At 31.0% G+C, this 27,531-nt stretch overlaps 2 protein-coding genes across 5 annotated transcripts; both read left to right on the top strand.

The window, feature by feature from the left end:
• The first annotated feature begins 697 nt into the window (after positions 1 to 697).
• Positions 698 to 11,635, top strand: LOC109810719 (mannosyl-oligosaccharide glucosidase GCS1). The gene is made up of 22 exons (XM_083068829.1): positions 698 to 995; positions 1,063 to 1,136; positions 3,215 to 3,466; positions 3,797 to 3,971; positions 4,350 to 4,436; positions 4,570 to 4,638; positions 4,752 to 4,848; positions 5,646 to 5,728; positions 5,907 to 6,014; positions 6,874 to 6,995; positions 7,201 to 7,308; positions 7,390 to 7,463; positions 8,144 to 8,269; positions 8,375 to 8,442; positions 8,896 to 9,045; positions 9,182 to 9,232; positions 9,758 to 9,814; positions 10,169 to 10,318; positions 10,439 to 10,530; positions 10,637 to 10,746; positions 10,825 to 10,888; positions 10,976 to 11,635. The coding sequence occupies exons 1-22, from the start codon at positions 864 to 866 to the stop codon at positions 11,118 to 11,120; spliced, it is 2,394 nt and encodes a 797-aa protein (XP_082924955.1). The 5' UTR covers positions 698 to 863; the 3' UTR covers positions 11,121 to 11,635.
• A 2,339-nt stretch (positions 11,636 to 13,974) lies between these two features.
• Positions 13,975 to 26,337, top strand: LOC109810676 (mannosyl-oligosaccharide glucosidase GCS1). Of its 4 annotated transcripts, XM_020374192.3 has the most exons (22): positions 13,977 to 14,418; positions 14,511 to 14,584; positions 15,002 to 15,253; positions 15,594 to 15,768; positions 16,165 to 16,251; positions 16,384 to 16,452; positions 16,626 to 16,722; positions 17,320 to 17,402; positions 17,584 to 17,691; positions 21,676 to 21,797; positions 22,004 to 22,111; positions 22,200 to 22,273; positions 23,165 to 23,290; positions 23,378 to 23,445; positions 23,941 to 24,090; positions 24,202 to 24,252; positions 24,885 to 24,941; positions 25,065 to 25,214; positions 25,326 to 25,417; positions 25,526 to 25,635; positions 25,707 to 25,770; positions 25,852 to 26,337. In XM_020374192.3, the coding sequence occupies exons 1-22, from the start codon at positions 14,122 to 14,124 to the stop codon at positions 25,994 to 25,996; spliced, it is 2,559 nt and encodes an 852-aa protein (XP_020229781.2). In that variant the 5' UTR covers positions 13,977 to 14,121; the 3' UTR covers positions 25,997 to 26,337. The 4 variants fall into 4 exon arrangements, 2 of the variants coding, with proteins under 2 accessions (XP_082924953.1, XP_020229781.2); XR_014431736.1 differs by lacking the exons at positions 25,707 to 25,770; positions 25,852 to 26,337 and having other exon boundaries at positions 13,975 to 14,418; positions 25,295 to 25,417; positions 25,552 to 25,634; XR_014431735.1 differs by lacking the exons at positions 25,707 to 25,770; positions 25,852 to 26,337 and having other exon boundaries at positions 13,976 to 14,418; positions 25,295 to 25,417; positions 25,526 to 25,634.
• The last annotated feature ends 1,194 nt before the right edge of the window (positions 26,338 to 27,531 follow it).

Here is a 27,531-nt window from a genome sequence, read left to right as displayed (position 1 = left end):
AAAAAAACTTGTCTTTGCATACTTTAGTCCAAACATTCACTAATAATTCTTTGAATCTTTTTACTTGTTTAAAGGTTTTGAATTTGAAATATCAAGTTTGTTTATTTTTTTTAATAAAATAAATAAATAAAATTTTTAAGGTACTTATATACTTTATTTTCATTTAAAACAAGTACTTTAATGTTCTTTTAGGAAGCAATCTTTATTTATTTTTTAAAAGAATTATTTATTAAAAATCACTTTTTCCGAAACTCTCCCTCTCTCTTTTTTTTTTTTTTTTTTTTTTTAGTTCAAACATCCATTAACTAAAAGAAATTAAACATATTATCATTTGATCGAATCGCATGTTAGGTTTTCACTTTTACACATTATAAATATAAGCTTCAAAAACCTTAAAATTTGAAAATCAAACATAATAATCTAACAAGTACTATTAATTTTTTAACACTTTTATTAAAGAAAATATAAAGACATGAAATGTCTTATCCTACTAATTTATATATAAAGTTAATTCTTTGTTTTAGTGTATATAATATTTTGACAATTTTAATATTTTATAAAAATCATATAAATTACATGATAATGATATATAAATGACATAAAAGTCATTTTACATAAAAAATTATCTTTAAAACTATGGGTAACTATATTCTACTCCCACTAATATGTCTGTAATCGAAAGAAACAAAGAAATACCTATTTTTTGACTAGTTAATAATTAAGCATTTGTCTTTGATATAATTTTAAATTTGTATAATCCTCATAAGTTCTGAAAGAAGGTGATAAAGTTGAGTTGAATAGCGGTTTATTAAAAGCAAAGTCCATTACTCCAAATAGAGAAATTGCATTTGTGATTCTTGAAAATGAGTGGAAGTGGAGTGGTGGTGGGTATGGTATTGTTTGTGTTTGTGAAGCATGTGAGTGCAGAAGCAGAAGAGCATCTTCCTCGCGTAGTCACGCCGTTTCCCGCGCCCAAGATAACAGAGCTTCCTCAGGTCAATTTTCATCCTTTTTCTTCTTTTTCTTCATTTTGCTGAGTGTTGTCAGTTGTGGTTGTGGCAGTTTCAAGGTGTCCATAAGGAGACTTTGTACTGGGGAACTTATCGCCCCCAGCTCTATCTCGGAATCCGTGCCAGGTATTCAATTCAAATATATTTATTCAATAAAAATAGTTTTCTAATCATTAAATATATTTTAAATAATTAATTAATTATATAAAGCAGTAGGGGTTGATCCACGTTTAAGCAAGGTCAGGAGTTTGAATCTTGCATTATGTATGCAGCCGCATTAAATCTTGAAGCAGCTATCCCACCCTTTAAGGTGCCTAAAAAAAAATAAAATTAATTACATTATAAAAAATACTGAAATAAAATTTTATTCGGAAATAGTTCTATATGTTTACTTATAAACTTTAGTTATTTATTTATTTATTTATTTATTACAAATATTTTCCTATTTTAAAACCTAACACATTATTTTTAAAAAGCGTTTAGCCTTAATTTTAATTTTTTTCCCCTCGAGATTAATCATATCTTAACATGTACGCACTTTTGTTAATGGTGAAACCAAAGCATAGACTATTTTGGTGGTTCAAGTTTTGTGCTTCTACATTTGAATTTTAAAAATAGAAGATGCCTACAGGAAAAAAGAAAAAAAAGAAAGTACAGTATTCATCTTTGATTTAAGACGGTTTATGTTTACGAAAGTATTTTAGCCCTATATTTTATAGGCTTAATATTGATTATATATAATTAATATTTATAATAATTTATATATAAATAAATAAAAATATTTAATATATGTAAATTATATTTAAAATTAATATAAATAAATATTTTTAAATATATAAATTATATTTTAAATTATGATAAATAAATATATTATTTTTAATTATTAATAATTTATTTTAAAATATTAAAATTTAATTTATAAATAAATGTTATAAATAAAAAATTAAATTAAATAAAAAGTTAAAAAAAAATTCTTAAAAGACTCCTATAAAAGAATAATTTCTACCGCTTAACCATTCAAGTTTAATATATTCAAGTTTAATATATAAAGATCGATTTTAAGTTGTGCATTAAATATTTATTATATATAAATATAACTAAAATTTATATATATATATATATATTAGTTTGAATATATAAATTATATTTTTATATTTATGATAAATAATTTATACTATAGTTTAAGATTATTATTTTTTAATAATTTATTTTAAAATATTAAATTTTAATTTATAAATAATTATAATAAATAAAAATCGAATTAGATTTACAGTTTAAGGAATTTTTAAAAACTCTCATCAAAGAAAAAATTCTTAAAAGTTATTCTTGTGCAAAATAGTTATTCATGATTTATGTTTAAAAATTGGTTTTTTTTTTTAATGATATAAAGGGGCTAAAAGCCCGATGTTTAAAAATTGGTTAATTTAACTTAAATACATCGTTATTATTTTTTTTCTTCCATCTTCATTTTGTTAGAATCAGAAATCAGATTCAGTGCGTGCTTGGATATGAGTATATGACTAATTGTGGAGAAGTTTTTCTTTCTTTTTTTTTAAATTTTTTTTTAAGGTTAAAACATATTTTCAAAGAAAATCTAGTGTGTTTGACAAAAATATTTAAATGGTTTTTTTTCTTCCTATCATATGCAAAATTTTAGAATGTAAGGTTAAAAGTTATTTTCAACGAAACTCTGTTTTTATTTTATTTCCACTTTTTAATTATTTTTACTGATTCTTCTATAAATGTTTACAAATAAAATAAAAACATGATAATATTTTTGTAATTAAAAATGAAAAAAAAAATAACTTTTTTAACAATCAAACTGGCCCTTTGTTTTTCCTATTTTATTTTCAACAATTATCATTTTAAAAAACTAACCATTACAAATATTTATAGTATGCACACCCCCCAAAAAATTATTTTAATATAAAATAAATTTAAAACAATTCAAATATAAAAAATTATTTTAAAATTACTTTCATGTAATATAACAAATTATTAAACTCATTTTCATAACTAATTATAACGGTAATCAATTATTGAAATGTAATCCAATCTCAAATTATACTGAATACTAGTTGTATGAAATTTGACTGATTTATGCATGCAAACTGTGCATCATACAGAAAGTGGTCAACAATATTTGACTCAGCAAGTAAGTGTGCTCACTTTGGTTTTTTGGTTGGGTGTTGTTTGTATTTCAGGACTCCAAAGTCTTTGATTGCTGGATTAATGTGGATTGTTGTGAAGGACGGTAGATATCATTTGCGGCATGTTTGCAGACATGAGGATGACCTAAGTAGTTATGGTTGGACAAAGCACAATGGACGTGATTTTGGAAATCAAGTGCTGGTTGACCATGGCTTGACCTTGAATACCGGATTTTTAAAATCAAAAGAGGAAGGCAGTGGCTATGGAGGGGATTGGGCAGTTCAGATTAATGTGCAAGCTGATAAGTGAGTGATGTTATCAACTTCAATTCACTTTCATATGTGTATTGAGGCAAAACAAATTTGCTTGTAGCTTTTCCTTATAGCAAAGTATATACTAGCAGGTCTCTTGCAGTAAGCCAGTCAGAGAAGATGAACTCATGACACCCTGGTTAATTTTAATTCACTTTTAGCTTTTGGCATGATTTATTTCATGAAGTCGTGATAAGTGGTAACACACAACATAACAACATTGTTCTTAATTTTCCACCTTAAGTTTATTATCGTTCTTAATTTTGGTGTTGCTCCAGTGACTTTTATTTATTGAGTGGCATTTTTCTTGTGGTCCAACCTCAGGTCCAAGTGGAATGAAGAATTTGGGAGAGGTGCCCAGCTTTTCTTCTATTTGGCTGATGAAGGTGGTAATGCTCTAAATTTAAGTAGAAAAAACTTGAACATTCGTGGGGATTCTTTGCTGGCATCTGGCTCTCGAGCCGACATTGGAGATTGGCAGCTACATTTAAAATCAATGGTAATGCTAGGATACGGTGATATGGTTGAATACTAATATTAAAAACTCTGTTACCAGTGCTACATTTTTTGGGGTTTATGGTTAGTTAATCATACAGTTATATTACACTTCCTTTATGAAAAGTTCACAGTTAATGTTTCAATGTTTCCTTCTTTGAAACAGTTCAAGAATATGATAAACCTATGAACCTCTGCATTTTATAGCAAACATGTAACATGCCCTTATTTGGTATTTTAACTACGTAGATCATAATTTCCAGACCCTTTTTTCCTTTGACCTTTAATTAACCAGTACAAACCATTTTCTCTCTTGCCTTAATGTTGACTGTCTGTAATTTATGCCCGGTTATTCACTTTCCTATGTTTTTTTCTCTTTTAGGATGATTTGGAGCTGCATTATTCTGGATTTCACACTCCACACTTTCACAATTTGTCTGATCGTGTTGAGGAAAATCTTGCATCTCAAGTATGTTATGGTATTTCAATTCAATTTATCTGATGATATAATTTTCATGTAATTCTCAGCATGTGATTATGGAAGTTATTTATTTATTTTGGGTTTTGCCTTGATATCTCCGCTTTTGTGCATGTCTTAGTAGATAAGAAAACAAGATCGACTGCTGCTATCCGACTCATCAGATGATTCTCCAAATGTTTTAGTTTTTCAGGTAAGTGTCTGGGACTCCTACTTTAAGTAGATCCCTTCCCATATTATCCTTTAACTATCCTTGAAATGGTTTTACTATCATATGTACTTCTTATTCTTTTACTCATGCTGCAGATTATTGGTGGATTTTCTTTCACAACAGATTTTACATTTATCTCTGGAACTGATTCAGAAGGTTCAAAAGTGGAAGAGCGTGTCAGTAGTCTTACAGGTTTTGTTTCACCTCCTTACAGTGTTTGTCCAAAAATATGCATGTATATTTATGTGCTTTCGTATAAAAGAGGAGCAAATTTAGTTCTTTACTTTGTCGTAGGATTTTGTCATTGCTCTGGAAACATACTTCTCATGTTGATCGACGTTACAGGGGCTTACACATTTGTGTGGCTAATTTGTGTTAATGTAACGGCTGAAATTTGAAAGATATCTCTACTTTGTGTTCAAATTCAAATTCAAATTTCTTTTTTTTTTTTTTTTGGGTTTGGATAGTATGCGCATGATCTAAGCTAAAGATAAAAAAAGTTCATTTCATTTGGCTTTTGATAGACTAAGCCAAGTTCTGAATTAGGAAGTTATAATTTTGTATTAGGATTTAGGTTAAGCAGTTATGTTTACTAGTTTCGGATTAAGCCGTTAGATGTTACCGTGTGACAATTATAGTGGTGATATATACGTTGTGTGTCAGACTTGTAGAAGCTAATTAAGATGTCAGATTGCTATTTCTGGTGTTTTGAAGGAGGAAACTCATTGTTAGGGGGGAAACCTGCGTTTGTATTAAAATTTAGCCTAAAAATGAATTATTTTTTATAATTTATTCAGAATTCAGTGTGTTTGTTTCTATAGTTCAACAACTTCTGGTTTATCTGGGGATTCTTTTGCATTATACAATATATATTCTAAAGAGAACCAGACTACTTTTTACCGAATTTGTAGAATATTTTATTCTAATTGACATTAGCTTGCTAAATCCTAACTCAGTGTGTAACTGTTTGTTCTTCTGCTCGATATTAGGAACTTCACTGTCCAATCAACTGAAATATAAAGAACAAGCATTTGATGAAAAGTTTGAGAAAATTTTCAATTTAGCTGAGAAGGTACTAAGTTTATTGTCCTTTGACGTGTATTTTTTTTAGCTATCTCATATTGAACGATTTATTCTTCTTGTTTCGTCCTTGGATGCGTTATGAATCTCCAAAGTTTCATTTGATTGAATAAAATCATTGAGAAGTTTATTAGAAAAAAACATAATCTATCATAGAAATGGATTTCCAGGTAGATCCAGAATCCATATCTGTTGGTAAGGCTGCTGTGGGAAACTTAATCGGTGGCATCGGTTACTTCTATGGCCAGTCAAAAATTGCTCTTTCAGGAATCCTTAATGTAAGTTACTGTAGTAGTTTAGTTTGTTATTTATATCTATTATTTGAAGAGTATGCCTATGCCAGCCCTTAACAGCATATAACTTGACATATGATCGTAACTTTTCGTGGGTTTTATTTTCCTGGTTGTGAAAAAGAAATTTCACAGGTAAGAGAAAAAATTGCAAGAATAGAGTATTGTTAACCAATAAAGAGAAGTCTGACTAAATTGAAAATTTCTTCAGTCTCTTACAGAAATGAATTCATGCTTAAAGAAAAACCAAGACAAGCTAATTAATTAGCAAATCATTCTGTAGATCACAAAGAAATCACTTTGAAACAACTATTATCTGAACATATAATGGATAAAAAGAGTGAGACTAATTTATCCCAAAGCCAGCATAAAAATTTATCTTCGAAATTTGTCGCATACACCTCTAACTATAAGTACCAAATAACAGCGTACGTAGTACACTGCCAAAGTGCCGACCCTCTTTACCCTTTCTCCCATAACCCTCAAATTAGAGTCAACAACATATGGGAAAATGTTCTAAGACCTTTGTACATATTCAAGATTTTCCAGAAGTACAAATATTACACTGCAAACATCAAACTACTGAACACATTATACACAATTGGAGAAGGATTTTAATCATGTATGTGAACCTGCAATATATCGTTTGTGCTAGCTTTTTATTTTATCAAAATCCTAAATTTTTCCTCCAAAGATTATGGTATTACCATAATTTTTGCTACCAAGTTAGCTCTTAAATATCTAATCTGTCACTATATTCATTTTTACAAAGGATTAAAATGCTGACACAAAAGATGATTTTGGCAATTGTTTTCTGTTGTTTTAAGTGGATTGTTTCCCTTTTCAGCTTAGGGAACATGTTAATTATATATCATATTGGCCTGCTGAGCTTTACACAGCTGTACCATGTCGACCTTCCTTTCCAAGAGGATTTTTATGGGATGAAGGTTTTCATCAACTTATAATCTGGTTAGTTTCTTGTGCTAATAATATCCTTCAATCTTCATGACCACCATCACGACTATCATCATTATCATTTGTCTTGTTGAAATTCATTTTAAGTGCAGATAAATGCTTCATTTTCTCGACTGCACAAGACTTAGTGGTATTATTTAACAAACAAATAATCTGTGATCTGTAAATTATTTTTTTTGCACCTGTGCTCATTAACCAGGCGTTGGGATATCCATATTTCATTGGATATTATTGGACACTGGTTAGATTTGATGAATGCTGATGGATGGATACCGCGTGAACAAATTCTCGGGGCAGAAGCACTGAGGTGTACTACAAAACATTTTATTCAAATAATTGCACCAAGTTTTTAGCTGGCTTACTGATGTAGATTCCTTTGCACTTGCAGTCGGGTTCCAGAGGAATATGTTCCTCAGCATCCAACAAATGGAAATCCTCCAACTCTGTTTTTAGCATTAAATGGTATATGTTAATGTTCCTTTTCTATTTCCCCTTTTTATATTATCCTTTTTTTTTTTTTTTTTTTTTTTTTTTTTTTTTTTTCTAGTTATGAAAATCATTATTCAGAAAGAAGGCTACAAAAATGTTCCCATTATTGAGTTTTAGCTAGAATGACTTAGGCTTGGCTGCACGTGTTCATTTTTCTGTTTCCTCAAGAGATGATACTTAGCAACTTGCTGCCTGGTTATTTTTTGTCTCTTCTGTGATAATGTACCTCTTTAACTCTCTTCTCATGTTCTCGATTTAACTTTGAAATCATGATCTGGATTTGATGATACTTCAGATATTTCTAAGTAATAAATTTATGGAGACAATCTGACAATTTTGATGAGGTACATTTTATCTATAAATACCACTTTAGATTAGAAATATGACATTAGTTGGGTGATGTCGAATACTTGTTGAAATATCTTTGTTCTGCTGGAAACTTTTATATTCTTTATATGGGACATGAAGATTCTATAAAAGTATATTTGGCACCTGTGTAGCAGTAAACTGATACTATTATTTCTGTATATTTCTTGATCTCTCGGCTCCCCCCCCCCCCCCCCCCCAAAAAAAAATCTAAAATAAAATAAAACAAATCCTTTGTCATTAGGTCCTTAGTCCTTACCGAAGCGGTTAAAAATATATTTTTCTAGGTATAGTTAATGGCTTGAAGAATAATGAGTTTACTGCAAAGGATAAAACTGAGATCTCTCTATTCCTAGAGCGTGCCTTTGTTCGATTAGAAGCATGGTTCCAATGGTTCAATACAACTCAGTCAGGTATACACTATAATGGCCTCATCTGATTGAGCACTGGAAATAGATTGCTTCTTTCTGAACAGTGAAGACCCCCCTCCCCCCTCCCCCTTTTTTTATTCTTATCAGGGAAACAGATGAGCAGCTATTATTGGCATGGACGGGACAATAAGACTATACTTGAATTAAATCCCAAGGTTCTAATATGCCTTCTTATTATACCTTTACTTTCTTTTGTTACTTGTCTGCAATTTCAATCTGAACTACTTAGATAGCTCGGCAGATTAACTTGACAAAAAAAAACCATTGGCATACTTCCAACAGAAGATTGCTATTGCAACAAGCCCTTCACAAGCATAAAGTTGCAAACCCGGTTGTTCAAGATTTCTTGTCACTTTTTGCCTCTTTGGCTATTGGTGGTCAATTTATTTGGTTGTACCAACAGGATACAGTAGGAACTTAATTTTTTCCTGAAATATTGAGCATGGAACCTGAATTCTCATTTGCAGTTATGTTGTTCTTTGAGCTTTTTACGTCGAAATATCACATAATACAGCCATCAGTGTTTATGTTGATTTCTTATGACAAAGCTTTCCTTGTCCTTAATGAAGACACTTGCTCCTAAAAAACGTTAATTCTGGCATTTTCAGACACTCACCTCTGGATTCGATGATTATCCACGTGCTTCACACCCAAGTGCAGATGAACGGCACGTGGATCTTAGATGTTGGATGTTACTTGCAGCAGATTGTTTGCATTCCATTGAAGAGTTGTTGGATAAGGAAACCAAACCCGAAGGGGTATAAATTTGAAAAATAAATTCAACAATATTGTAATAATGCATTGTGAATTTTTTTTTATATAAAGTAGGGTAAATGTAGGCAGCAGAAAGTTAAATCACCTAAATTATTTGTCATATTGAATGAAATGATGCAGAATTATGGTTCTACTGCTAAATTGCTATCAGATGTCGAGTTGCTGAACCAGGTATTTTTCCTTTGCTCCTCGTCTTCCTTTCTTCAAATTTGTTGTTGGGGATGTAGTACTAACAGGAGCAAATAGAGTGAAGATAAAGAGGAGAGACAAATAAAATGGAGGAAGAAAGAGGAAAGAGAACAGTACATCTATAGAATAACTAGAATTAGAAATATCCTGTAAAACAAATCACTCTTCTGGAAAAGAAAACTTATGTCCTTATTTAGAAGACTATTTATTTATTGAGTTTTTCTGCAAAACGGAAAATCTGGAAAAGAAAGCTTTGCCTGACTTTTTCCCGTGTAATATAGATAATGAAAATGAGTCTCATCTGAGTGGATAATCGATGCAGTTTGATACAGGGAAAACAATCAGATATTTTTTCTTTCTTTTTTAAATGGCTTTTAAGAAAAGAAAAAACAGAAAATTGAAAGGAAACTATGCAGTTGGTTTGCATCAAATGTTTTCTTGACACTAGAGTCAATTTGATGCCACTATCCATGCCTAATATGTGCTCGATGTCCATTCACTTTTCAGATGCATTATGATGACAGATATGGTGCTTACTTTGATTTTGGAAATCATACAGAAAAGGTATATTGTTTAGTTATTATGTTCAGGAATTTTTTTCTTTTTTTTATGAATGTTCAGAATTAGTATAAGTATGTTTCAAGATTAAGAATGCATGGGTTCCGGGTTCCTTATTCACGTCTGACAATGAGATGTTTCTTGTATGTTTGCATAAGTTTTTCCACAGATATTTATAAGAAAAAAAATTAAAAAGAAAAAATGAAATAAACTTCTTTTATAAATTAAAATTAACTTATGCATCATGTTAAAATTAACTTTTTAGTTAAACTTATTTTATTTTATTTTTTTCTTTTTAATTTTTTCCTCTTAAAAGTACTTGGGAATAAACTTATCCCAACAAAACCTTAACTATGTTAGATTCAACTTAAATGGAAAGAAGTGGAGATAGGACACAATAATACTGCTCGCCAGCTTGTCAGGGATGTTTTAGAGAGGCCCGTATTGAGAATGGTTCCTCACATTGGTTATGTTAGTCTATTCCCATTCATGGGGAAGATCATTTCACCTGTAAGTAATTCACATATTCTCAACATTATGAACTTTTTATCCTAAAACCTAACAAGTTTTTCCTTGCTTGACTGACTTCACGATTAGATGCTCACTTTAATATGACTGTCTCTCATTCAGGGATCATGGATTCTGGAAAAGCAACTTCAACTCATTTCAAATGATAGCCTCTTTTGGACTGACTTTGGACTACGATCACTTGCCACGACAAGGCCTACTACCTATATTCAAATGCATTTTCAATAGATTTAATTTGTATGACCTTATTCAGCATGAGTCGATTATAGTGAACCAATTTTTTTTTAATTTATTTCACAGTTCCTTGTACATGAAATTCAACTCAGAGAGGGAAGGCCCATATTGGAGAGGTCAAATTTGGATAAACATGAATTACAGAATTCTTTCAGCGCTCCATCATTACTCCAAAGGTAATTTGAATTGAACAGTCCTAGTCCATATATCTGCAAATATTACACTTCATTGATACCTCTTTGTGAATGTTGTAGAGAATGGGCCATATCAGGACATGGCTAAAGCCATCTATAAAGAATTGAGAAGCAATTTAATAAGGTATTGTTTGATTTTGTTTGGTACCATTGTAGTATTGTTCTCAAGATATAGGTTGTTTTTTAAAAAATAATTTCCATCTTACTGCAGAAATATAGTACGCAATTATGAAGAGACTGGATTTTTGTGGGAACAGTATGATCAGAATAATGGTAAGGGAAAAGGGTCACATCCATTCACCGGCTGGACATCGCTTATGGTACTAATCATGGCAGAAGCATATGACATAATTTAGGTTACCACATTATCCAAATACCCAACAGCATTGGACCTTTTATACACTCTGGAGTAATCAAAACAAGATCTTCACAGAATATCATAAGAAGGGCATCTAATTTCTCATAAGGCTATCATACTACAACTAAGTATAATAACCCCCCACCAACTCCCTTGGCTGGTGTCAATAATGTATTTCAAATTAAAAGTGATATCGACAAAGTTCTGTAGAGACTTAAAAAAAAATCTGTAGAGGCTAAAAGTTATCATTCCAAAGGCTACTTTGTCTGTGTTTAAGCATCATATCAAAGATCCTCTTGTCTTGCACCTTTTTCAGGAATTATAAAGGAAACAGAGTTTTAAAACAAGATTCCTCCACCCTCACTTTTCAGAAGCTACTACGACATTCTAGGAGATTTTCATTTGTACTATGGACATGAATGGAGTTCTTCACTATGTATCAGTAATCAGAATCAAGGCAGGATTCGAAAATTCTTCCGACCAAATAATAATATATAAAATTAGTGAGTGAGACATGGATGGAGTTGTTCAGTATAAACAAGTAATTTCGTTGTAATTTGCGAGGGAGCATATCTTATGATTAGACTAGTGAGCTCAAAGAGTTCCTAGCATAAAAAATTAACTCATCTAAAATATTAAAATAAAATAAATGTAACTACATGTGATGTTTTTAGTCTTTTATCTTATTTTTAAAATTTATTTTAAATTTTTATTAAAATATTTATTTTAATTATTGATTTATTTTTTATATTTAGGTTATTTTAATACTTTTAAAATCATAATAATTTTTAATTTTGTGATAAGGATTTGAATCAATTTTTTTATTAATTTAAAATGTAAGACTTATAATATTAAATTTATCCATATAAAAATCATGAAATATAATTGACGTTCAAATTTTAAAAAGATATAAATATAATAAAAATTATATGAAAAATATATTTTATCAACAATATAATATGAATTTTTTTTTAATTTTTAATTTTATTTTCACCTTGTATATAACATCTTTCATTTCAACTTTATTCAATAATTTTTATATAATTAAATCTAATAAATAAATTATAATTCTTGAATGAGTAAGAAAATAATTTTAAAAAATTAAATTAACCTAAATTTAAAAATAAAAAGATCAAAATAAACATTTTAAAAGATAAAAAATTGAAATAAATATAAAATATAAGATAAATAACAAAAATATTATTTAGGAGTTCTAGTTATCACCTTTCAAATATAAGCATATTAGTTTCATGACTTTGAATAAAAATCCTAGCATCGTAAAATATAACAAATTATGCACCCATAAAACGGTGTTTGTCATGAATTCTTAAAAAAAAAAAAAAAGACTAATTTTTATCTGTTTGAGATTAATATGGATTGTAAATCAATCTAAAAGGGGACGGTGGACCAATTATATGTCTAAATCAGATTAATGACTTATCCGAAGTATGGATAGTTAACTCATTTGAAATAAAAATTACTATGGATTGTTGAATACCAACTCTTCTTAAAATACAAGGAAATTGAAGTTTGAATTCTATTTAAGTTGGTCAAGACTATGAAAAAATGTTGTACTAACAAAGCACACTTTGACAAGAGACAATAATAATCAACCGGATTAACAAGATATATCAACTGCACATTGATGTTAATAAATAATTAGAGAAAATCATGTTCAAATCGCTATTATGTATCTATTTAACTATCAAATTTTTAGTTTTTGATTTATTCATGTTTTAGATTTTTCGTTTGGATTGATTCATGGTCGCCCATAATAATAATAAATAAAAAAAAGCGTTCATATTTAGATTGAGTCCGTAACATGCTTCCATTTTTTTTTCTAATATTATTTTGAATTTTTATAAAGAATAAATTTCAAACTTAACTCAACTTAAATTTTAGGATAAATTATAATTTTAATCTTTTATAATATTTAATTTATAATTTTGATCGTCAATTTTTAATTATACAATTTTAATTTTTAATTTAATGAAATTTACAATTTTGGTCTAATAGTTAAATATTTATTTATTGATAGTTAAAATTGTATCTTTGACCATAATCTAACATTAAGTAATAACATGATATGAACCTTTATCTTATATGAGTGTGTTTAATTTTTTTTTAATGATGGAGTTTGTAAATTTTTTTTTTAAACTTTTTTATCTAATTTAATTTTTATTTATCATAATTATTTATAAATTAAATATTAATATTATAAAATAATTTTTAATAAATAAAAATATTTTTTTACTATAATATAAATTATTTATCATAAATCTAAAATATAATTTATATATTTAAATATAATATTTATTTATATATATAATTTATATAAATTTTAGTTATATAATAAACGTGTTTATATATTACATAAACTAAAATATTAAAATTTAGATTAAATTATACTTTAGTCTCTATTTTTACCCTTACAAATGAGACAAAAATGCAAGCTCAGAGTCCAAATTAACTTAAATCTTAATAAATACGAATTTCATGTGATCTACTTAATTTAGATCATAATTAATATTTATGATTTTAATTATTAATCAATAAATATTTAAATACAAATAAAAATAAAAAGATTTTATAAAATTAAGAAACTAATAAGTCACGTAATTAAAATTTAAGAAATCGAATTCACTTATTAAAAATTATACAGGATAATAAATGCAATTTATTCTAAATTTTGTTTTATACGAATCATATCAATCCAAGCGACCTGCAATCCCTCCTAGCCAATTCGAAGCGGGCCAAATTTGGGTCTTCGGGTAAAATAAGGTTAAAACTGGGCCAGGTTAGTCCAAACTTAAGCCCAATAATAATCTTTACTGTGAAGTCCATCATCGGTCAAGTCATTCGTCTCTTTGCTTCAGGTACTTCCTTCCGAACTCCACTGCTACGTTACACTTGGAAAAACCTCTGCTACGCAAACACTCCCTCCATTTCAGCTCCAAAACCCTATGCATGCGGTGGCGTGAATCTCTGATCTGCCAAAAATGTCCGGAAGTGGAAGAAGAACCGTTCGCAGCAGAGTCAGATCCCTCTCCGAGGCCGACGCCGATTCCCTTCAGGAAAGGAGGCCTGCGTTGAATCGCCACAGAGAGAGAAGCAAATACGGAAGCTCCATTCCACTATTCAGAAGTGCCAATCTCAGAGTTGTGCTAGGTATCTGCTTCCTCGCATTCTTCGTCATCTTGTTCATGATCCATCACCTCTTGAATTCCGTCGCGGAACCGAAGCTTCCTCGCGCCGTTACGCCACTTCCTGCGCCGAAGATAATGGACCTTCCTCAGGTTAGCTATTACCTTCCTCCGTTTTTCTTTTTTTCTTTTTATTTTTGAGAATTCGATGATTAAGAGCTGAGAATGATTTGGTGTTGTGGCAGTTTCAAGGCGAGCACAAGGAGAGTTTGTATTGGGGAACTTATCGGCCTCACGCGTATTTCGGAATTCGTGCCAGGTATGATTTTACCGTCTCCGAAACACAATTCAAAGATATTTGTTCTGGAATGGTTGTATGCATGAGGTGAACTTTTTTTATTTATTGATTTGATGAAACCGAGGTTATGCAGACTCTTTGCTTTGGTTTGTTTGCGCCGAAATGGAATTGTGGAAGTAGAGAGACTATTTTCGTGGTTCAGGCTTTATAGTGTTGATGGTGCAGAGTCTGAGTATATTTTGAGTTGTGTGAAATTTGAATGATTTATGCCAGCTAATTGTGCATCACATACAAAGTGGTGTGCCAAATTTTGACTTAGATTATGTTCAGGATATCTCTGTTTTCAGCATTTGACAAAGAAAGCAAGCGATCTCACTTTTTTTTTTTTGGTTTTTTGGTTGGGTGGTTGTGGTGGTGGTGGTGGTGTTTGTGTTTCAGGACTCCAAAATCATTGATTGCTGGATTGATGTGGATTGGTGTGAAGGACGGCAGATATCACTTGCGGCATGTTTGCAGACATGAGGATGACCTAAGTACTTATGGTTGGACAAGACACAATGGACGTGACTTTGGACATCAAGTACTGGTTGACCATGGCATGACCTTGACTACTGGGTTTTTAAAATCAAAATCGGAGGGCAGTGGTTATGGAGGGGATTGGGCTGTTCGAATAAATGTGCAACTTGATAAGTGAGTGATATCAACTTTAAAGCATTTTCATATAAATAGAGGCAGAACAATTTTGTCTGTAGTTTTTACTTATTGTAAATGCAAAGTAGATGCTAGCACATATGTTGAAGTTAGAGATGCGCTAATGGCACGCTTGTTAATTTTAAATTACTTGTAGCTTTTTGGTTTGACCAATTTCCTCAATTAATTATAATAAACAACCTAATAAGTAATGACATTGATGTTAATTTCCGTGCTGAAGTTTCTTGTGTTTCCCTGTATGAGTCTCTGCATCTTAGTATTTGCTTAATTTTATAACTTTTATTTATTGACTACCTTTGTTCTTGTGTTCCATCGTCAGGTCCAAGTGGAATGAGGAATTTGGGAGAGGTGCCCAGCTCTTTTTCTATTTGGCTGATGAAGCTGGTAATGCTCTAGATGTAAGTGGAGAAAACATGAACATTCATGAGGATTCTTTGCTAGCATCCGGCTCCCGAGCGGACATTGGAGATTGGCAGTTACATTTAAAATCAATGGTAATATGGAAATTGGGGTAGTGGTTGAATATTCCAGATTCTCTTACCCGTACACCATTGGTCATTTTTTGGACCTTATGGTTGACTGCTTGTGATTGACTTGCACTTCCTCAAAGAAGCACCACAATTCCTGGTTCCTTCTTTGAAACAGTTTAAAAGTATGATAAACCAATGAATGTCCACCTTTTAAAGCAAACATGTAATATGCCTCTATTTAGTGCTATAACTAACTAAATCAAAACTTCCAGACGTTCATTTTCCTTTGATCTATAATTAAATTAACACAAACCATTTCCTCTCTTGCCCCAGTGTTGTAATTGAGATGAAACCTCTTGATTATCTGTAATCTTATGCCTGGTAGTAACCTGTTATTGACTTATGTTTTATAACTCTCAGGATAATTTGGAGATGCATTATGCTGGATTTCACACGCCTCACTTTCACAATTTGTCTGATTTCATAGAGGAAAATCTTGCTTCACAAGTAGGTTAGGGTATTTCAATAAAATTTATTTGATTATAATATATTTTCTATGAAATGCAAGAATATGTGGTTATGGATTTTGTTTCATTTGGTTTTGCCTTGATATCTTTGCTTATGTACATGTTTTAGTAGATAAGAAAGCATGCTCGGCTGGAGCTGTCTGACTCGTTAGATGATTCTCCAAATGTGTTAGTTTTTCAGGTAAATAGACCATGTACATTTCTAATACCTGTTTAACAACTTTAATGTTTAATTCGTGAGTCTTTCTCTCTCTCTCCCACTTGCTCACTCTCTCACACGCACAACATCTCTCCAACTACTCTTGGAAAAATCTTCCCTTATGCTTCTCATTTTTATTTTTTTTTGTGCTGCAGATTATTGGTGGATTTCCTTTCACAACAGATATTGCACTAATCTCTGGAACTGATTCAGATAGTTCTAGAATAGAAGAGCGTGTCAGTATGCTTACAGGTTTTTTCCACTTCATAGTGTTTGTACAAAATGTTGCATGTATAATGTGTGCTTTCACAAAATGGAGGAAAAAAAATACAGTCCTTTACTTGTAGGAGTTGATCATTGCTTTGGAAACCTGCATCTCATGCTGATGGACATTGTTGTGGCCTATAAAATTGTTGCTAATTTTATTAATTAATGTGATGGCCAAAATTTGGAATATATGTCTCCTTTGCTTTCTGTTGAAAACTGTCTATATTCCTAGGAATTATGTCTAGGATAGTGGAATAGCCAGATTCATGTATGGCTATTAGTATTCTGGGGAGTTACATTTCCTATTATTGCTTACTAATGTAAATTAATCTGCAATGATTATAAATAAGAGGTTCTCCGTAGTGCTTCATACACTCAAGCAATTTCATCAAATTGTTCTATTCTTCAACTTGAATTCATTTCTTTTGGCTTTTGGTTTGTCACCGTCTTAGAATGTTTTCTTGTCAAAGTATTATATATTGTAAAGAGAACTAGGACATACTTTACTAAATTTGTAGAATAACTTATTTTAATTGACATTAGTATGCAAAATTAATTGTTTGTTATTCTGCTCAATATTAGGTATCTCGTTGTCCAATCAGCTGAAATATAAAGAACAAGAATTTGATGAAAAGTTTGAGAAAATTTTCCATTTGGCTGAGAAGGTACTAATTTTATTGTCCTTTGACTTGTTATTTTTATTTTTTTAAAATTTACTCTCTCAAATTCAATGAATTATTCTTCTTTGTTTTGTCTTTATTTTCAAGTTTCATTTGATTGAGTAAATTCGTTTAGAAGCCTATCCTTGATAGAAATAAATTATTTATCATTGTAGTGGATTTCCAGGTGGATTCTGAATCCATATCTGTTGGTAAGGCTGCTGTTGGAAACTTATTAGGTGGCATTGGCTACTTCTATGGCCAGTCAAAAATTGCTGTTTCAAGAATCCTTAATGTAAGTTAATTTAGTTTTTTTTTTTTCATTCCTTATTTGTCACCCCTTAATAATAGTGTATAACTTGACATGTGATTATCATAAATGTGAAAGCTGTTTCATGTGTTTTATTATCTAGTGGTAAAGAAGAAATATTAGAGACGAGAAACATTAGTAAAATAAACAGAGTATTGCTAACCAACAAAGAGGATTCTGGCTAAACTAAAGTTTTCTTCAGTTGCAAACGTAACTGAATTAATGCTTATTGAAAACCTAGACAAGCTAATTAATTAGTGTATCATGCTGCTGATCAACGAAGAATTTACTTTGGAAATAATATTATCCAAACACTGTTAAGTTGCTAACAAGAGTGAAAGACTAATTTATCCTAAAGACAGCATAAAAAAAATTATCCTTGTAATTTTTAGCTTGTCTCTAACTACAGGCACCTAATTAGAGCATACATTGTAAATTGCTAAGTTGCCTCGCCCTTCTTATCCCTTCTCCTAAAACCCTCAAATTGGAGAAAATGTTCCGAGATTTGTACAAATTCATGGTTTGCCAATATTATAAAATGTTGTACCACAAATATCTAACTGGCGGACATGTGACTCATAATTGGAGACAAATTTTAATCATGTGTGTGCACCTACAACTCATCAATTATATTAATGGGCAAAATCCTAAATTGGTCTTCCAAAGATTAATGGTATCACCACATTTGTCCTCAAGATTTTGTCACCAAAATAGCCTCCCAAACATGGTTCAAATTGTGGTTGCAGTCACTGCATTTGTAGGCATGTGGATTGTGGCCATTAAGGCATGAAATTATTAAATATTTGCACCAGATGTATAAGAAAACTATAATTATTGATATATCCTTTGTTTATTTGCTTGTATACATTTTCATTCATTTTTAAAGTTTTGTATCATTTTAAGGAATACTTTATAAGAAATTTATAATAAAAATAAAGGTGCAAAAATATAAACAAAAAGAAAGATAAACATAAGTTACTAGTCACATAAATTTAGAATAGATTGTTTCATTGATGAGTAAGAAATTTAAAGGTATATAAATCTAAATCTCAAATAGATTAAATAAAAAAATGGTCCGACATAGAGGAACATATCTGCCTGCAAGTTTGATTGCCATCAATTATCTAAAATTAATTTCACCCTTTAGAGATACATGGTCACTACAAAGAAAAATATGATAAAAACTCATAATTAATATTATAAAATTATAAGAGCATTAATTATTTTTTATCAATTAAAGAATTATATGTAATCAAACTATAACTCATGATAATTGTTACCACATGCAATAGTGGTGAGGAAGATTATAACTTCTACTTTCACTATCACCTTGTGTAGCTTCTTGTTCAAAGACATAATAAAAATCCACTACTTTGTTTTTGATAATAAAGATCATGATAATTAGTGGTATGGGGGAACTTGATCACTTGTATATTGAGTGTATGCATTGAAATAAGGATATTGATAAACTGATAGTAGATAGTACCCTTGAGTACTTTGAGAAAAATTGTCAATATTGAAACCACTAAAAACTTTGTGCAATATGAGAAGAAGAAGAACAATCTTCTAGTGATACATTTTGTTTCTTTTTCCTTCTTTGAACTCATGAATTGCCTCTTCTATTACATGGAAATGAACAATAAAAATGAAATCTATTATTAGATTTGTGTCATGCCTTATCATATGACATTTTGTATAGATCATTTTCTCTGTTCATCTTTACCACTATTTTCTTCAACTTGTAAGTAACGTTCATCATCACCACTATTATTATTTGGTGGGCTTAAGTCACCACCATCATTACCATGATGCGTATCAATTCGAGGCTACCATTTTGAATTTGTACTCCATCTAGAAGTGAATTTTCTCTTTCTTCTATCCATGGAGATAAATGAATATCTTCTCGAAATGTGTAGTCAAGATTAATTGGATTGAAATTTGTTTCAATTTCCTCTTGAGTTTTTCTCATTTGATGCCTTATTTTCAACTTCATATTATAATGTGTGAAGACAAGCTTTTGTGACTTTCTATATTTGAGTTTGTTCCTTGTCTTTGTATGAATGTAGCTAAATGTGCTCCAATTTCATTCACAATTTGTGGTTGAAGTTGTTCAACTCAACTTTAATAGTCACATGTTGAAGTTTAGGAGAACATGTGGTGGTCTCATGAATTTCAGTGGGTGGCTTAAAGTTTTAAGTCAAACAACTGCAGCCACAAATTGTGAGAAAAATTTGAACACATTTAGTGACATTCATACAAAGATAAGAAACAAACTCAAATATAGAAAATTATAAATAAAAAAAATTTGTCTTCATACATTATAATATAAAGTTGAAAATGAAGTATTGATTTAGTCAAGGGCAAGAAATTGAAATGCATTTCAATCCAATTAATTTTGACTATATATTTCAAGAAGATGATTCATTGTCTCTATGCATAAAGAAAGAGGAAATCCACTTCTAGATGAAGTAAAAAATTTATAATGGTTGCTTTAAATTAATAAAGATGATGAAGTTGTGAAAGGTGGTAAGGATAATGGTAATGATGGTAGTGACTCAAGTCCACTAATAAGGGTGACATATAAGTTGAAGTATATAATGGTGACATATAAGGGTGACCCCTAGTTGAAATCCTCGCAAAATTTGAAGCAAGTATGGTAAGAACTTTGGTAGAACTGCACCATAAAAGCTAATTGTTGTAGTTGGAGAGTCACAGGTCTTACAAACCCCACACATAAATCTCATACTTACAATATGGGACTCAAGTCTCATACTTTGTAATTGAATCCTAACATTTCTCCACACTCTGCAGCCTAAGCATTCACATGGGCTAACTGTTCACTATCCTTTGACTAATCCTGGGTGAACATTGCAATGCTGTCGTCACCACCTAAGTTGCTCATTTGTAGTCTTGCACAGCTGAGAGAATGGTGAAAGGTTCTAATACCAATTAATAGCCCAAGGTGTTGTAAACCCCACACTAGTATTCCATACTTCCAATGTGGAACCCATGTCCCATACAATGCAATTTGCCGCTAACTAAGAACACCCTCCAAATCTTTAAAAAAAAAAAACGAAGGAAAGGAATGAAAGAAGTGTAACTTGGTGAAATAAGTAACCAATGACTGGAATAAGTTGCATTGACCGTATGCCACGTATTCCTCCATTTTGCTGAGTCCTATCCTTTGCTAGTGAATTGAGAATCTGAATCTTAAAGGAAACTGCTACGAATAGTTTGCTAGCAATGGCAATATTTTAAAACCCAATTGTTGCCTTATGTAGAATTGTGTTTTGTAAAGTTTCTTGATAGGTGGTCATTCTCTGGTTCATTGCAGAAGTTTAGTTAGATGAGATGTGAAACATTTATCTAGCTTTTAATTAATATTTTTGCAGTTAACTCAAGATATTACTTTGTTAGAAAGATAATTTTAACAGAAATCTGGTGCCTGTTGCTAGGTTTGTATTAATTTGCTGCTGTTTGTCTTGTTCCTCTTAAATTTTTCATCCTAACAATGACTTAGGTACTTTTAAATTAATTCTTGATGTTGGAAATCTCACATCGGCTAGATGTATGATAAAAATAGATTATATAAGTAGAGTTAATCTTCATCTTACAAGTCAGTTTTGTAAGATTTAGTTAGACCTAAATCCCACTTATCGGGCAATTTGGACCACTTGTAGATGTCCAATCATACAAATTTAACGCTCTTGAATTTCAGTTCTCAACACAAGAAGTATGTTGAAGATCCTATATTGACTAGTGGATGGCCAAAATAGAGTTTGTAAGCAGAGACAATCATCATCTTACAAGTTGGTTTTCTAGAGTTTAGTTACCAAAACCCATATTCTTAAAAGATGTCATGGCTTTTGTCTCCTTTTTACAACAAAATATTTCCATCTTTAGTACTTTTAATTAGCTGTCATCAATTTAGAACTCGAACAGATATGCAATAGGTTGGTTTCTTTGCAGCTTAGGGAACGTGTCAATTATTTACCATATTGGCCAGCTGAGCTTTACACATCTGTTCCAAGTCGATCTTTCTTTCCAAGAGGATTTTTATGGGATGAAGGTTTCCATCAACTTATCATCTGGTTAGTTTTTTGGTCTAATAATGTCCTTCATAACCACCATCACCTATTATTATTATTATTATTATTATTATTATTATTATTATTATTATTATTATTATTACTGTTTAAAATTCTCCATATTGCGCAAGACTTACTAGTATTAATTAACAAACAAATTATCTGTCATCTATAAATATGCTTTATTTGCACTTGTACACATTAACCAGGCGTTGGGATATTCATATTTCGTTGGATATCATTGGACATTGGTTAGATTTGATGAATGTTGATGGATGGATACCACGTGAACAAATTCTGGGGGCTGAAGCACTGAGGTGTGGTACAAAATATATTGTTAAAATAATTGCAATGAATTTAAAGTTCTTAGCTGTGCTATTGACATAGATTCTTCTGTACTTACAGTCGGGTCCCAGAGGAATTTGTTCCTCAACATCCAACTAATGGAAATCCTCCAACTCTGTTTTTAGCGTTAAATGGTATGTGTTAATGTTCATTTTCCATTTCCCCTTGTTATATTTTCATCTACTTCTAGTTATGAAAATCATTATTTCAAAAATTAAGGCTATAAATTCAAGCAAGTTCAGGCTATATGTGATAATTAACAACTTCCAGATTGGTTATTTTTGTGTCTTCTGTGGTAACATATCCATGTAACCTCTTATGCACAAACACTTCCTTAATCGAAGTGTTGCAATGTCGGACCTGTTTCCGACACCAGCACACCTTGACACTTGTTGAATATATGTTAGACACTTCTATTTAGGTGTCTATTTAAAAAATTAAATTGTTAGCTTGAACACTCAAGTCAACACCACCACATTTCATACACTTGAGTCAACACATCCTTATGAATGGACACACTGATATTATAAGAATTTTTTTTTGTAACTTTTAGATAAGTTAGCTTAACATATAACAAAATATATTAAAAAAATAATGTCTCACCTTTTTAGGTTTGTTATCATAAAAAAAAACATAGAAAGTTGGTTTTTAAAAGTGAATATACAATCAATTTAGATATTTTGTTTTGTTACTCATTTCATTTCATTAGTTTCTCTTTTTTCTGTGTTTGTGTGTATCCAGTGTCCAAGTGTCTTATACTTTAGACATCAGTCATGTAACAGTGTCTTTGCTGTGTTTGGTGTTTGTGTCAGAGTTCGTGCTTCATAGTGTGGAACTCTTTGCACATTCTTGATTTAACTTTGGCATCATTCATAACTGATCTGGATTTGATGATACTCGAGATATTGAGTAATAATTTATGGACAGTTTTGACAATTTATATTATATCTAAAAATATTTAGATCAGAAACGTGTGAAACATTAATTTGGTGATGCTGAATTAGGTTAAAAATCTGTTTTTGTAGATATAATTAACAGCTTGAAGAATAATGAGTTTACTGCAATGGATAGAAGTGAGATCTCTCAATTCCTGGAACGTGCTTTTGTTCGATTGGAAGCATGGTTCCATTGGTTCAACACAACTCAGTCAGGTATATGCTACAGTGCACGTGTTGTCTGATTGAGCACTGCAAATAGATTGTTTCTTTCTTGACCCCTTTTTTCTTTATTATTATCAGGGAAGCAGATGAGCAGCTACTATTGGCATGGACGGGACAATAGGACAACAGTTGAATTAAATCCCAAGGTTCTAATATGCATCCTCAGTATACTTTTAACTTCTCTCAGCACTTATCTTCAATTTCAATCTGAGCTATATAGGTAGCTCAACATAATAAGTTGACCAAATCAACCATTGGCATTGTTTTAACATAAGTGAATGTTAAGGCAACCACACATGCTCATTGATAAACTGCTATTACAAGCCAAATCCTACATAAGCATAGAACTGCTAACATAGTTGCTTTAGATTTCTTGTCACTTTAGGCTGTTGGTGGTCAATTTATTTGATGGTATAAAAGAATACAATAGGACACATTTTTTTCTGAAAAAATAGCCTTTTTAGATGCTACTGGATGAGTTTGAAGCCAGAATTCTTGCAGTTAGTTGTTATTTGATCTATTACCCAAGGATAGGATTAAATGTCACAGTTGTCAGTGTTTGTTGGTCGATTATGACAAAGCTTACTTTATCCTTAGTGATAACTCTTGCTCCTAAAAAGCATTATTTCTGTCATTGTCAGACACTGTCCTCTGGATTGGATGATTATCCACGAGCTTCTCATCCCAGTGCAGATGAACGCCACTTGGATCTTAGGTGTTGGATGTTACTTGCAGCAGATTGTATGCATTCCATTCAAGAGTTGTTGGATAAGGAAAGCAAACCTGGCATGGTATAATTTGGAGAAAATAAACTACAGTATTATAGTAATGCATTGTACAAGTAGGGTAAATGTTGGCAGCAAAAAGTTCTAATTTAATTGACATTGAATGAAATGATGCAGAATTATGGTTCTACGGCTAAATCACTATCGGATTTTGAGTTACTGAATCAGGTATTTTGCATTTGCTTCTCATCTCCCTTTATTCAGATTCTGCTGTAGGTGATGCAGTAATGGAGGAGAGAGAAATAAAAGAGAGGAAGATAGAGAAAAGAACAATCAGCATGTAGTTTTACAACAAATTGAATTAGAAATAACATGGAAAGCAAATTACTATTTTATGGAAATGAAAACCTTTTTTTTACCCATGTTTAGAAGACTTTCACACACACACATTACTGGGCATTGTTTTTGCCTGACAATTCATAGAAGATGAGTCTCATCTGTGCCAAGGGTTCTAATCCAGGTCTTCTCCAAGCTCCTTATTATGAATTATTGAGGAATGTGGACTTAAGAACCCCTGCATAAAAAGTCTTTGAATATGAACAGTTGAACACACTACATGTACATGGAATCTTCCTCACTAGTTTTCTCTTGCCAATTGAAATTTCCAACCATGATTCCTGTATATAGTTTTCCAAGGAAGTTTCTGAGTATTCATCATGGATAATAATATATGCAGTTCGGCAGAAAAATGATCTAATTTTCCTTTTGACTTCAGTCAAATGTTTGCTTGGTGATACTAGAGTCAATTCGATGCTACCATAACTGTGTCCATGCCTAATTTGTTCTTGTTGTCCATACAGCTGCATTTTGATGATGCACTCGGTGCTTATTTTGATTTTGGAAATCATACAGAGAAGGTAAAGTGTATAGTTTATTTACATGTAGTATTAGTATACATACTGTTGCGAGATTAACACAATACATGAGTTCCTTATTCACATCTGAGAATGAGATTTTCTTTACACATTGAACCATGCTAGGTTCAACTTAAATGGAAAGAATTGGAAGCAGAACACAATTATGCTGCTCGCCAGCTTGTCCGGCATGTTTTGGAGAGGCCTGTATTGAGATTGGTTCCTCATATTGGTTATGTTAGTTTGTTCCCGTTCATGGGGAGGATCATTCCATCTGTAAGTGATGCACATTAATTCTCGTTATCATGACCGTTTATGCGAAGAACTAAGAATTTAATCCTTGAATTATTTCACAGATCCATATTTTAATATTACTGGTTCATTCAGGGATCATGGATTCTGGAAAAGCAGCTTGAGCTCATTTCAAATCGCAGCCTCTTATGGACTAACTATGGACTACGTTCTCTTGCCAAAACAAGGTCTACAACCTATTCTCTAATGTATATTTTAATGGATTTAATTTGAGTGACATGATTCAGCATATGTTGATTATAGTGAACCAAGAATAAATAGTTATTTTTACACAGTTCCTTGTACATGAAACGCAACACAGAACATGACCCTCCATACTGGAGAGGTCCAGTCTGGATAAACATGAATTACAGAATTCTTTCGGCGCTCCACCATTACTCCAAAGGTAATATGGACTGACGTAGGCAAATTATGTGCAAATATTCAACTATATTTATACCTTCTTGAATCTTGTAGAGAATGGGCCATATCAGGCCAAAGCTAAGGCCATCTATGAAGAATTGAGAAGCAATTTAATTAGGTATTGTTTGATTTTATTCGGTACCTTTTAAATCCAGTTTAAAGTTGGTTTTTTAAATAATATATTTCCTCCGTACTGCAGAAATATTGTGCGCAATTATCAAGAGTCTGGATTTTTGTGGGAACAGTATGATCAGACTAAGGGTAAGGGGAAAGGGGCACATCCGTTTACGGGATGGACATCGCTTGTAGTCTTGATCATGGCAGAAACATATGGCAAAATTTAGGACAAACACAGCTTGGAGAGGCTATGTTATATGATGATGACATGCATTCCTTCATTCCGTCTCATCTTTCGTCCATGAGTACCACCAGGGCAGGAAGGGGCGTGCAACGTCCTTATTTTAAATATGCACACTATATTTTCCAGAATATTTTATTTTTGAAGCCCTCCCAAATGCCAATATTATGGAAGAGGAACAGATCACATGTGCTTGGTAAAATATCCTCTTGCCATATTCCATCCACCCCAAGCTAAAATATGAGAACGTTGAAAGCAGAAAACTTATTTGATAAACGTTATGAATTACTTTTGCGGTAGTTTAATAAAAAAAATGTTTTTCTTTCATTTTTATCTTTCCAACTAAACCCTTCTGGATTAATCATGCATACTTTAGGGGGTATGTTCAAGAGAATAGTTGGAAGAAATTTTTAAAATTTACCCATTTTGCTTTGAAAAACCAAATGTGAGAGATTACTCAGCAGTTTCAGCTTCGTTTTCCCTTTTGTTGGTGGCAGCTGGCAGGGACATAACGTAACATGGTATAATATATTTGGTAAGTGATTTTAAGCATGTGGTTCGATTAGAAATTCAATTTTTAAGGAGCTTTTTATATACTCGCGCGACCTGAGATTTCATTGTGCCTCTGTTAAGAGCTATTTACGTACAAGCGATCCATATCTATAGGCAAGTTCAGCTTCCCCTTCAGTTAAGAGTATACAGAAACCTTCTCCCTCCAATGCCTCTACTATTCACATTACCACCAATCACAACATACAGGAAATTAAGTTAATAAAATTGCAAGAATATATATATATATATATATATATATATATATAATAGAATTGTCTTTTCCTTTGATATGCTTGACTATAAAATCATATCTGGAAAACCATTCTTTTAACCTGAGTATTTGTGCATTGGGAGGCACCCTGTTTTTGAATTCTAACATTCGTGGGAATGCAGAATTATCTAGTTGAATTTCGAATTATATATATATATATATATATATATATATATATATATATATATATATATATATATATATATAACTAAAAGGAGGGGTCAAATTATTTTAAGAATAACTTTTGTTAAAATTATTTTATTTAATTACTCATGGTATATTTTATTTCAATAATTTAATCATTAAAATATATAAATGTTTAAAAAAATTTAAAAATCATATGCTATTTTATTATATTGATTCAAATTGATGTATAAAATTTGTCAATTTAAATTAATGAAATAAAGTATTAAATATTTTTCAATTTTTTAAAAAAAATTTGTAGACTTGATTTTTGTATTAAGAATTTTTAATTAAATGGTTGAATTGTTAAAATTTAACATATATTATAAATTATTGAGTAGAGTAACTTCATTAAAAGTCTATCTAAACTTATTTCACTCAATTATTCATGTTCTACATTAAATTTTAACGATCTAATCATTAAATTAAAAATTCTTGATGCATAAATCAAATTTATAAAGTTTTAAAAAATTTAAAAATTATTTAATATTTCGTTTCATTAATTTAAATTGATA

The sequence above is a fragment of the Cajanus cajan genome, chromosome 2, assembly GCF_000230855.2.
Source record: "Cajanus cajan strain Asha chromosome 2, NIPB_CcT2T_4, whole genome shotgun sequence".
NCBI classification, from domain to species: domain Eukaryota; kingdom Viridiplantae; phylum Streptophyta; class Magnoliopsida; order Fabales; family Fabaceae; genus Cajanus; species Cajanus cajan.
The sequence above is the reverse complement of the archived record's forward strand: the minus strand, read 5'-3'. Positions and strand labels throughout refer to the sequence as shown.